At 37.5% G+C, this 12,644-nt stretch overlaps 1 protein-coding gene across 26 annotated transcripts in view; it reads left to right on the top strand.

The window, feature by feature from the left end:
* The window catches only part of rxraa (retinoid X receptor, alpha a), a 198,155-nt gene that overhangs the window by 72,091 nt on the left and 113,420 nt on the right, over window positions 1-12,644 (top strand). The window contains exon 1 of one of the 26 annotated variants that reach the window (XM_058757268.1): window positions 9,769-10,035. The exons of 24 other annotated variants lie outside the window; for them this stretch is intronic. In XM_058757268.1, the coding sequence (XP_058613251.1) occupies window positions 10,008-10,035 (28 nt within the window). In that variant the 5' untranslated portion in view covers window positions 9,769-10,007. Of the gene's footprint in view, window positions 1-9,768; window positions 10,036-12,644 lie in introns of those variants that run through there. One more of the 26 variants, XM_058757265.1, reaches the window with a different exon arrangement.

Below are 12,644 nucleotides of genomic sequence, written 5' to 3'. Positions count from 1 at the left end.
GTCGTCTGTGCATGGAAAGCCTTTGAAAAGTTTTCCCTCTGCCATTGTAAAGAAAGACACGTTTGTTTCAGAAGAAACGCGTGCTTTCGGGCCAATGCCTTATGGAGTTGCTGTGTAATGTCACCCATTTTGATATGGCCAACAGAAGTCTTTAGAGATGTTCTTTTGATGATATTGCAAAGGAGGTTTTGTGACATTGTTAACTGCGATTATGATTCAGTCACTTCTTACATTTGTTTTGAAATTTTGTTTAATCATAGTATAAATATAAATCAGTATAGCAGTATACTGTTACCAAACAGGTATCGTGAACACTTCCATCTACCATTAGTTGAACAAACAGGTAGTTCCGCCCAAAAATTATTGATTCATTCCAATGACTCTTTTGATTCTGTTCATGAAAAAGATTTGTTTCGATTTTTTCTGTTCATTTTCTCTTTCTCTAGGTTACATCATTACATCAGTTGGTGGCAACAGTGAGTGTCATTTTGGTCATTGAATGAATCATTTATTCAACTATTTTATTCCAAAACACTGATTCGTTCATGAATGAAACACCACAGTAGATACACTTTACAGGAAAATCAACCTACGAATAACTACTCTTTGCTATTTAAACTGGGATAGGAGAACATATGTGACCCTGGACCACAAAACCAGTCTTAAGTCGCTGGGGTATATTTGTAGCAATAGCCAAAAATACACTGTATGGGTCAAAATTATAGATTTTACTTTTATGCCAAAAATCATTAGTATATTAAGTAAAGATCATATTCCATGAAGATATTTTGTAAATGTACTACTGTAAATATATCAAAACGTCGTCTTTGATTAGTAATATGCATTGCTAAGAACTTCATTTGGACAACTTTAAAGGCGATTTTCTCAATATTTAGATTTTTTTGCACCCTCAGATTCCAGATTTTCAAATAGTTGTATCTCGGCCAAATATTGTCCGATCTTAACAACCCATACATCAATGGAAAGCTTATTTATTCAGAGATGTATAAATCTCAATTTCGAAAAATTGACACTTAAGACTGGTTTTGTGGTCCAGGGTCACATATGAAACACTGTTTGCAACCATACTTTCGTCTGTTTTTCACAAACAAATCCATTTTTGGTCAACAAAATCAAGTTTCACCCTACAAATGATCTTTTTTCACTATGAAATATGCCATATTATAGATAAAATATGTTACAGAAGCAATTGGCATTAAAGAATAAGAATAACGAAATGCTGACTCGTATGAAGGGGTGTGTAAGTTCACATTCTTAAAGAATTACGTCATTTGTGGTATTTAGGAAACAGAATATGGGAAATTATCAGGAGGCCTGCTGCTCTTGGATCTGAAGTTTTTTGCTATGGAAAAATCTGATGGGAGGGGTCCGAGAAAACGTCTGTTCTCTTTTCCTCATTCTTCTACTGTCTTTCCAGTCCTCCCCTTCATTTGAGTTCTTCTGCAGGGTGTTTTTCAAGTGGCGGATAGGGCATTGGTTTGCGGATGGAGAGGAAAAGGGTTAATGATGTTTGCAACAGTTCAGGCTTCCCCTTGAAGTGGGAGACAGTGGAAGGAAGTGTCCAGATTTATGGTTGCAAGATTTGGCCATGGCAGCTGCTTTCACCGTGGCGGTTGACCAGAAGTAGATAAAGAGAGCAAGAGAGACTCAGGCTGTGATGAGTTATAAATCACAATAGGAAAGTGGCTTGAGACGTACAGACATATACACACACAAATGACAACTGTTTTAGAGCACAGACTGGTTGAAGTATACACATTTGCTCACTATTAGTGCATGATGTTAGTATTAATCTGGAATCGGGCACTGACATCTAAATCTGTGCTTAGATGAACAGATTTGTGTTAATTATTATGAGGTAATAATAAATCCTTTGGCAAGATTTGCTTAATACCGCAAGTGGACTGTGAGTGTCTTACACAAGAGAATAATTATGTCTGCTTAACTCTGCGTGAGTGTATTGTTATGTACATCAAATGTTGATTTTTTCATGTGATTAGTAGCATCACATTTTCAAAATGGATTTTTTTAAAATAGCATTTAGAGTGCAAAGTATCTCAAACTTGGACTTTTTAGCATGGTAATGACAATGACAATTTTTTATTAGCATTCGGTCAGTCAAATAAGCATCTGGGGTAAACAAATCAAGGGCCAAGATTATTTGTAATGAAGCACTTCTTGAGAATTCAGAGGGTTTGTTCAGAATCCTTTAATTACATCATTACTCTCCGGATCTGTCGCCCAGGGAAGCCCATTAGCAGCGAGCCCCATAGTGATTCAATGATGTGACCGTTGTGTACTCAAGAGCGCCTCTCTCTGTGGTTTGTGTTTTTCCAGCTGAAGTCCAGCAGAGCTCAGCTCTCCCCCAGCAGAGATGAAAATAAATCATTCAGAGAAAACGTATGTGTTGCCTGCATCCCCTGTAAAGGTTCTTATAGAGCCCCAAAGTATATGCACAGTTCTATGATATTTTGTAGTCTGTTCATACACAAAATACAGTGAAATGTGTGCTATGATCACCCAAATGACGCAGTTGTAAAAGTTCATAAAGTTTGGGGGGATTATTAGGCTGTGATACTAGCATAACAAAAACTAAAATGGTGGACATCACATCTGTTCTGTCTTCTGTGTTGAAGACGGAACTATATAAATGTGAGTTGAATGCTCTACCGTCCCCCTACACTGTGTTTGTATATTTATTTACTGTACTGTATATTAATGTATGTAGTGTGTAAAAAGCCAATTTGGAGCACTTATATTGACTTAGACTAAGGTTAGCTAACATGCTAATGCTAGCAGTGCCACCAAATGAGAGATTTTTAAACATTACACCTCAATGGTGTTAACCTTTTTAAAAAACCTTTTTAAATGTCACTGCTTCAGAATCTCTCTTTAGAGAAAATTCAAAAGGAACATTACCATATTGTTTGCAAAATGATCACCCTGCTGAAAAAAAAAACAATAGAACCCTGCCCAAAACACAATGTTATGGTTTTAATGGTTATAATGGTGTCTACTGGTATGTGATGGATTCTATTGGTGGGATGTTAAATCCTATTGGAAAAATGCCCAAAACACACTACAAAAAGGAATTTTGTAATGGTTTTACTGGAAAAAGCTAATGGTTTATAATGGTATTTTAATGGAAACCGTTGGAATTTCTGTGATGGTTTCTATTGGGCTTCTATTGTTTTGTTTTTTTTAGCAGGGTAAATTTAATGTTCCCTTAATTTTTGCATAACCAGGAAAAACTGGTTTGAATGTTTTAATAAGAACTTTACCAAGACATATTTCTGAGGACATATTTTTGCTTGTTGGATTAATTTGATTATTTATTCTTTATCATGGCCACCTTATATTTCACATTTCTAAACACTTTTGGCTACATTGCTACATTTCAGGCGTCTATTCTCATTTCTTGCCTTCCAGTGAGAATTTCCTTCTTTCTGGGTGAAAACAGCATCTATTCAGGTTGGAGAGTATCGGACTCTGAGGAGAAAATGATTCCCATTTCTTTGCCTTGGCAATAAACTGAGATGTCAGATATTTATCACGTTGCCAATTTGAATGTAGCCAATATCTGTGTAATGGGATTTAAAGCTTGATGTATGCCTGCATTGTGGTGGATCCCTGCAGTGGAGTCCTCACTTGCTCCAGCAGAGCAATTGTGATGTAATGCCTCAATATTGATAACTGCCCTCAGAGCAGTGGACTCTAATTGCCTATGAAAATATTGAGCTGTAGGGCCGTCATTTCATCTCTTCTCCTCTCAATTCAGCTGCTCTCCATCGTCTTGTCATCTCTGCTGCACGATCACGAGATAAATCCACCGTTTCAAACGGATTCCAGTTTGAATGAAAGCCCCCATTGCGGTGAAGCTGTCTAAACGGTCTCTTCGCATTCAGTGGTATTAGAGCAATCTGGGTATTTTTCCGCATGCAAAATCTTCTCATCTGCTTATTGATTCTCTGACCACACATTGGAAGCTGCATGTGGTTGTCAGTCATTCTGATGTACTTTACTGTGTGATTTAATATGAAAAGCCTCTGCATATGAAATGTGAGATTATGCTCCAGTTTTAAATCTACTACAGTTTACGTCAGACTTCTGTTGCACATTTTTGTTTACTTTATCAGTAACTCTGTATAGAAATACATCTTTGTGTATATTTGATTTGTATATTTCATACTATATATTTCATACTTAAATATGTATGAATTTCATTGTATCGGATAAAAAAATGTTGAGTCAAAGTGCCATCTGCAAACAAATCATGCTAGGGCTATTTATATATATGATCATGCTAGGGCTAAATATTGAACAGTATATTTATTATAGAATTTAAAACCTGAAAAATATGTATCTTTTAAAATAAAGCCCACTTTTTAAAATATTTTATTCTTTTAATCAGCAGGTGACAACAAATATATAAAAAGTGACAAAGATGTTTATGATGTAAAAAAAAAAAAAAAAAACTTGCATCACCTTTCAAGCAGCAAATCAGCATATTAGAATGATTTCTGAGAAATCATGTGACACTGAAGACTGGAGTAATGATGCTGAAAATTCTGTTTTGCCATCACAGAAATAAATTAAATTTTAAAATGTATTACATTAGAATCCAGTTACTTTAAATTGCAATAACATTTCACAATATTACTGTTTTAACAGTTTTATTGATCAAATCAATGCAACCTTGCTGAGCATAAGAGATCTTTCAAAAATATTTAAAAATTCTTATTGACCCCAAACTTTTGAACATATATATATATGACTTCTAATGCAATCGTATATAATCAATCTAATGCATTCATACATGATTTTTAAAAAATTGTCCAGATGCTTCTTGTACATGTCTAGTTCCCTGTTCCTTGGCATAAGCCAGTGTGAAGGGGAAGTCAGCTTCTTGCATTTGCAGTGTCTTCATAAAGCACTCTGACCCTTGTATGTGAGGAATTTGACCCATTCTGCTTCGCTGCTGACCACAGAGCATCCCTCGGGCTGAAAAAGGGGAGAAGTCCAGTTTTTCACCCTTCTTCCTTCTTATAAAGGCCTCTAGGCTCTTCCTCAACCCATTCTTTGCTGAGGTTCTGTGTATGTCTGCTCACATCAGTTAGCCTCGCTGGTATGTGTGTGTGATCAACCTTGGATTGAATTTCTCGATATCTGGAATCCGTGCAAATCAGTTTTGTTCCAGATAGAAAAAAGGATTCACAGTTATAATCCAACATCTCCAGGCTTCATCTCATCCCTTTTACGTAGGTTGGAAAAAGATTTATATTTCCTTATGAATCTCGTGCTGTGAAGAACCAGGTCCCCATAGTAACGGCAGAATGGCATCAGTGCAAACAGCCATTATGGATGAGCGTGTTGTAAACGCTGGAGCACAATGGCGACCGAAAGGACCGTGTTCCATTTATCACCACGTTTGAGACCTGAAAGAGAAACTGTCACTGTTACCTCGGCGGAGGTCGTCACGCCGATGTCCCCCCAAGGCCTGGACGCATTATTCAAACGTGAAGAATCCAATAGAGATGCCCCACTATAAACACTTGCACGTGAAGATGGTGAGAGAGAATCAGTCTTGAAGTGAGAAGCCCTGAGAGACCCAAAACACCCTTCGGAGATTTATATGCGGGAAGGTCAGGGGTCAAGCAGCCATTAATCAAGGCGAAAGAAAAGGATTAAATAGCCAGGTCTCGCGGGCAGATGAGAGAGCGGCTGATTGAGGCGTTTAAAAGAGTGTGTTGTGTCTGTCTTAGATTACAGAGTGCGAGCCGTAGGCTAAACATCCATCTGAACCACGGCAGAGTGCTTACACTCCATAATCAGCAGGCCAGAGGACCTCTACAGTGGTCAGTCATACATCACCTGACCAAGTCCTCATGGAGCGTACAGGGAAAGTCGGTGGTACTACAGTTTAGGAAATCTCTTTAATACTGGATTATTATTATTATTATAATTATTATTGTGCATTTTGGTACTTTAACAAAATCCACTTAATGTACTTGGCTATATTAAACTACAGCGGCCTAACAAAACATTTTTAGACACTTAATCCATACTTTAAAATGTTTGAAAGTGGCATCTGCAGATAAATGACCTTTTCTTATCTGGGGCCTGTTCCATAAAAGACGCTAAGAAAAGCGGGGATTAAAGTCCAAAATCTGACTTGAAATAGCCTAACAAATCAGTCGGGACTAAAGCGGTTTCATAAACGGCAATTGAAGTTCAGGCAATCTCACTAATTCGATCCAGGTTCAATGAGTCAGGATAATTTGATGTGCACGCTTATTCTTAAGCAGCCCTTAATGTTGATCATGGATCAAATCGATCCACCATGGCAAACAGCGAATATTTGTGTTGTTTAATGCATTTGAGACGTTATGTTTTCCTCAGTGTATAACTGACACGTCACAGGTATATTTTTCATCTGTAAATGTTAGAAAGTCATGCAAATATGTCCATTTTGCTGTCAGGAGTGGGCGAGGCTTACGCAAGCGAACGAGCGCGCGCTGCTGAGCGCATGCGCATTACACAGACGGAGCAGAATAGAATAATAGCGCAAGAATTCCGAATACAATATACATTCTGCTAAAATATTTGTTGTTGGACATTAAATGTGACACATAGAATTTTAATCCTACTTATAAGTGTATTTTTATGATAGCAGTAACCGTAAATCAAATGTAAGATGGCTAATACAGCCATACTAGCTCAAATGACTTGTTCCTCTTGTGTGTTCCTCTTATCAGTTAAAATGTAGTCTGATTTCTATTATTTATTTTAATTTTTAATTCAGTGATTTTTAACTTTTGATTTACTGTTTTTAATGCTTTAAAGAGCCATTTTAGATTGCAATGTTTCAATGTTCTAATAACCATAAAAGGTGCAGCTGTCATAAATTCAGAGAGAAAGGCTGCATGGCTAGAAACTGCTGATCAACTAAATGCGCAAGTAGCAACTATGTTAAAATGTCATTAGCCTATTTTGGGCACAACACATTAAATACAGTTGGTTGTAGACTATTTTTTATTTATTTGATTATTTAAGGTGTATTTTCTGTATACTTTTATTTTTGGACTAATAATAAAGTCAACTAATTGTATGTGAGAGAGTCAGAGGTAATATCGATGCGTTCCTATTGGTCAGTGTTAGAGGAGCTCAGCTTAGCCTGACAGTTAGCCTGCTCCTGACCAGGTTAGTTTGCCAGCATAAGTTGCCACAGTGACTGAGCTGAGCTATGGTAATTTTGCTTTCAGAAACCAAATCAAGAGAAAATAAGTCAGAATTACTGAAATAAGCCTGGCTTATTTGGTAAACTTGTTTTATGGAACAGGCCCTTGGTCTGTATATGTATAAACATACATACAGGTATATACTGTATATACATGTATGTACATATATACACACAAACAAACACAAATTTTTCTCTTTATTTAATATGTATTAAATATATATATATATATATATATATATATATATATTATTTTATTTATTTTTTAACATTTCGCTCAGTCAGCTTTTGCTTGAATAAGCGTATGTGCTCTTGCTTTTAAAATAAATGTCACTTGTTTTGACATTTTGTTATCTATCACAGTGACATTCATACATTTTTTGTGGCTACTGTGTCATCACCAGAGCTGTGTGATGCACAGGAGGTGCTTTCAATTTGGTCTTGTTCAGAGACATGATTGCACACACAATGGGCCAATTTCACATTCACTTACTTTGTTCTTGCTGATATTTCCAGGGCACTGTTGATTATCGTTCTAATATGTAAAATAAGAGTGAAATAATAATTACTTTCACTGGTCAAGCTTGAGATTCCTTGCACTGTTTCTGAAGTGGGTATTACGCAAAAATCCTCCTCCTGCTGTGCCTCCATGGGAAACGTTAAAAGCGAGCCGTGGTTCAGATAGTAAATGTCATTTATGCTGTTGTTCTGCTACAGATTAACTTAAACAATTGCATGTAGACCACATATGCATCTGTATATGTGTTTGCCATGGCTCGTGGCTTGTGTCATCACCACCATCATTGATTTATAGGTTCAGCTGGTGTCCAGAAGCGTCCATGGCCCTCGTGCCATAACATACATCAACACAGACACTAACATGCCTCATTTATACAGTACACAGAGTGACCATAACTACAACCACATTGCGCTTTCCTATTATAGATCGTCCCGTGCTGTGCAGATCGTAAACACTTGTTACAATCTGAGAATCTCGATTGTAAGTTGCAAATCAAGTCATCTTGAAGTCCATTGTGAATGTGAAAGTCTGCTCTAAACAAAAATTACTGATCTTGCTATTACTGATCGGACTACCCAGTGGTGAGACTGTTAGTCTGTTTGACACCCGGAGGGTGTGAAGGGGAAAAAACACACACCAGTGTCCCTCACATCCACGCACACTCATCTGAGCCCAGTCACGGCTGCTTTAGGTTTATTGCACAGCATAGACAAACGGCTTTGATCTCTAATGCGCAGTGCGCTGCATTAATTATGAATCATTCCCCCAGCTGAACTGCGGCGAACACCTTCAAACGCTCAGCGCGCGATGCAGTGTTTTCGTAGGCCCCCAGGATGGCTCCGGGACTGCATGTATATATACATTTATCTGCATGAACAAAATAAGAGAGCTTTGCAAAAAAACTTCTGCCGTGCCTCCGAAGTATTCTGCTTCTGGACGGCCTCCAACATCTCTTCTTAGCCCACGGTTACTCGCGCTGCTAGAAATTCTCATGTACATCACCAAAAGCCTCTTCCATGTGCGCGCTATTCACAACTCAGTGGACACATCCCTGGCAAGCTAAGACAGCCGTGTGAAGTAACGATAAACCTGCGCGACGGTATCCAATTGACCGGGGTGTAATATTGGAGGAATGACCTAGTTCTCTCTGGGCTAATATGGATCCTGTAGTGCCGCATGCTGTTGTAGAAAACTGGCTGCAAGGCCTGTTCCCCAGCAGCAAAGTCTGATTTGTCTGGAACAGACACATTGATTCGGTTTTTTAGTTACTGGTATTAGATATTGCATGGATTTGAACGGCATGGTGAGGTTGTGCACAAAGTGTACCTGAAATGCATGCAAACAGAGCAGTATTTGTACAGCACTGTTTTATCAGTTCCTTCATCCTCAAGAAAACAAGGGCAGCGCAACATGCTTTGATCAGGTTAAAAAAGAAAAGAAAAAAACATTTTGTATGATATCCATAACCTATTTACATATTATCCCAGAGCTTCTAATGTCTAATGAGCTCCTAGTGTGGACAGCTAAAATAATGTAAGACTACAGATTAAAGAGCAAAGATTTAAATAATAGCCATGGGATAAATGTAAATAATGCAGCTGAAGGATTATCACTGATAGAAAACATTTATTGTCATAAATTATCAACATAATCTACATTAAGTCATAAATGTGAAATAAAATCACCTAAAAAAGATTTTTTATTTTTTTATAATTAATAATTGTTAGTATATATATATATATTATCTACCTATCTATTCTTATTTCTTTAATTTCTTAGTGTTAGTCACTTTTAATGACAGGTTGGTTAATTAATTAATGGCAGCATGTTCTCACTTTAGAGGCTCTTCGTTTTACCACATGTGCAGGCAATGCTCATTATTCAAGGAAACGCTGTTTCTTTTTCTTCCGAACTCTCTCCATGTCCGTGGGCAGAGCGGCGCAGGAGGGGTTAACGTTCCCCTCACGCGTCGCTGCTAAATGTGCCCGCGTGAGCGTCAGTGGGAGTCCCCTTCACTGGGTCCCTTTGCAGTAGTGTGGACTGGAGAGTTGTAGACGGAGCCGAGCAGAAGCGTGAACAAACAGAAGTAGTGCCATAAAGTGAACATTTGACACTATCGCAAAAGCTTTTTACTTTTACCGCGTGGATTCGTCTTGTACTGTCATCAGAGAGGGACGCCGACAGCTTACAACGCGCGCGCGTCAGCTGGCATGAGCTAACCCACCAGACATGGAAACCAAACCTTTCTTGTCATTGGGTAAGTTTACCCTCAGACTACTGAAAAATGTTTATTTTTCCACTCGAGTTTCTTTGGTATGCAAGAGAGAGTTTTATGATTCACTTTTTAGTCCAGCGTGAGGGAAAAAACATGAACGCTAAAAAAGAAAACTGTTTTAGATCGCTCATTATCGACTCTGGCTGTATTGGAGGATTACGTTCGTGGCGAATGGAAACTAATGCAATCATAATCAATAATGTACAGCAGTCAAGTGCACGGTGTGGATCAGTACATTTGTTATTAAATCAAACTGAAGGTAAACACAAAAGTTGGGCGTGCAAAAGCGGTGGCACGCGCTCGGATAGTGACACCTCATTCAGTATCGCGCTTACTCATAAGATGTTTTATTCTTGATATGCGATATCATTTGACATATTGATAGCGCTTTGACTGCTGTGTTGCAGAGTTGAAGCTCGTGCCGTGTTATAGGTGCAGGTATTGGATCCAGGCGCATCATTTCTGTCACTTTCCTGGCTGGAATACCGAGAAATGCAGACAAGTGTGTATGTGTGAGGATGATTTTTCGTATTTGTAAACGCAAAGCAACATCGCGAAACCGCCTATAATTTAGCAAATGAAATGCGTCGGATGTCTGTAAGGTTTCATAAAATTGTAAACCGCTTAATCATGTCACTTAAGAAAAAAAAAAAAAACTACAGCGAATATTTTTGTTTCTCGTCTGTAATTTAATCTTTAAATGCAGAAATTACACATTTTATAACATTTCTTTGCACTTTGGTCTCAAATAATGCCGCGAGCACCGTTTGTGTATGAGATAGCAGTTGAGTTGATAAGTGAACTTGGACAAACTTTGGCGTTTTCTGTGAAGTGGAGTTGGCTAGTTCACTGAGGAAAGGGACAAACCTTTGCGGAGCAATAAGATTCAATTTAAAATCTATTTATAGTGACTAGATTTAATAATAAAGTGATTTTGTATCCGAGGAACAAACGTTGCGGGTGTTGCAAAAATGTTCTTTTTTAATCGACGGCTGAGGCGAAATGTAGGTGTGGTTTCCATATGATGTTGGTCCATCATATTAAAGGAATAGTTCACCAAAAATGAAATTAGTTTTTATTTATTCAAACCTGTGTGACTTTCTGTCTGTGTAACACGAAAGCTACATTTGTGAAGAAAGTGAATGGCATCTGAGACTGACAGGATTAATTAAGGACAGAAAAGCATCATAAACCAAAGTTTAAATGAATCATATGCTGTTTTCCAAGTCTTCTAAACTGAGCTGAACATACCAAAATTATTACAGTTGTTGTTGATAGCTGATAATCTTCCCCTCTATTAAGATGTTCACTGTTGCGACTTGATCATTGAATCATTGGTTTTGTGAACTAGTGTAGCTGATTCATTGAAAAGACCAGACTCAAAACAACAATTCATTCACTAAACAGACATTGCTGCTTTTCTCACAAACTCTCATGAAAACAGCAAAGATATCTGGGACAGATGTCAAAATTTTAATTCAGTAACAACATAAATCCGGTCTGAATAGAAGCGGAGAAAACTCAGAACAGTGTCCACTTTTATGATACTTTGTGGTGTTTTTTTTTTTCTTTAATTTTTGGGCTTGACAGTCCCACAGTCCTCTTCATTCACTTTATTGAAAGTGTCCGGTTATTGTACAAAAAATATTTTGTGTTTTATATGGAAGAAATAAAGTCACACTTGTTTAGAATCACATGAAGATGTATAAATGATAATGGGCTTTTCCATTGTGGTAAAACATGTTTAAGGCAGTATTTATGTGAATTTAATGATTTTTCTAAAAAAAAAAAAAAAAAAATTTGGTCAAAATTAAATTCTGATGGTCAGTGTGTGATTATGAAATCATTGTGCAATTTGTGGCTGTAGAGATAATGTGATATCTGAGCGATGCCAAAAATAGACTAATAGACAGGAGATTTAGATAACGTCATGTATAACTTCTCAAAATAATTAATAACCTGGATTTGTCTTCTGCGTCTCAAACATGGCTATTACTCATGCAAGAATGTGGTTTGGTAAATGAACATGTTCTTCAATAAATGATGCACATTACTCTCTTATGCATATGAGCTTACTTGCCATGCATGGAGATAAGTTGAGCAGTCACACATGATTTAGTTCACGCACAGAGGCCCGCATACTGTAAAAAATAACCAGTATGCACATTTACTCAGGAATATAGGCAGGTCTGTTATTGTGTCTGTAACTCTTTCATGCGGGAGTCGTGTTACACCTTGACATACATCATCACCCCACCGGTTCACTGAGATGAGAGACAGCAGGAATGCCGGGTTTCCCGAAACCCCCCAATATTCCCAGAACAGTACTAGAAAAACCACAGAGCTAAGCAACATAATAGACTATTTGTGAAGGTGTGTTTGGGCTTTGCATGTGGCTTTTTATGCTGGGAAATCCAAGGCAGAATTAATATGTGGATTTGTAATTATTATATTGGTAACACTTTATTTTAAGGTGTCCTTGTTACATGTACTTACTATTATAATAACAATAAATTATGCATAATTGCATGCAAGAAACCCTAATTCTAACCCTAACCATATAGTAAGTACATGTAGTTAATTAATACTGT

Source organism: Onychostoma macrolepis, chromosome 21 (assembly GCF_012432095.1).
Source record: "Onychostoma macrolepis isolate SWU-2019 chromosome 21, ASM1243209v1, whole genome shotgun sequence".
In the NCBI taxonomy this organism is placed as follows: Eukaryota; Metazoa; Chordata; class Actinopteri; order Cypriniformes; family Cyprinidae; genus Onychostoma; species Onychostoma macrolepis.
Note: the sequence above shows the minus strand (reverse complement) of the source record. Positions and strands in the feature narration are given on the sequence as shown.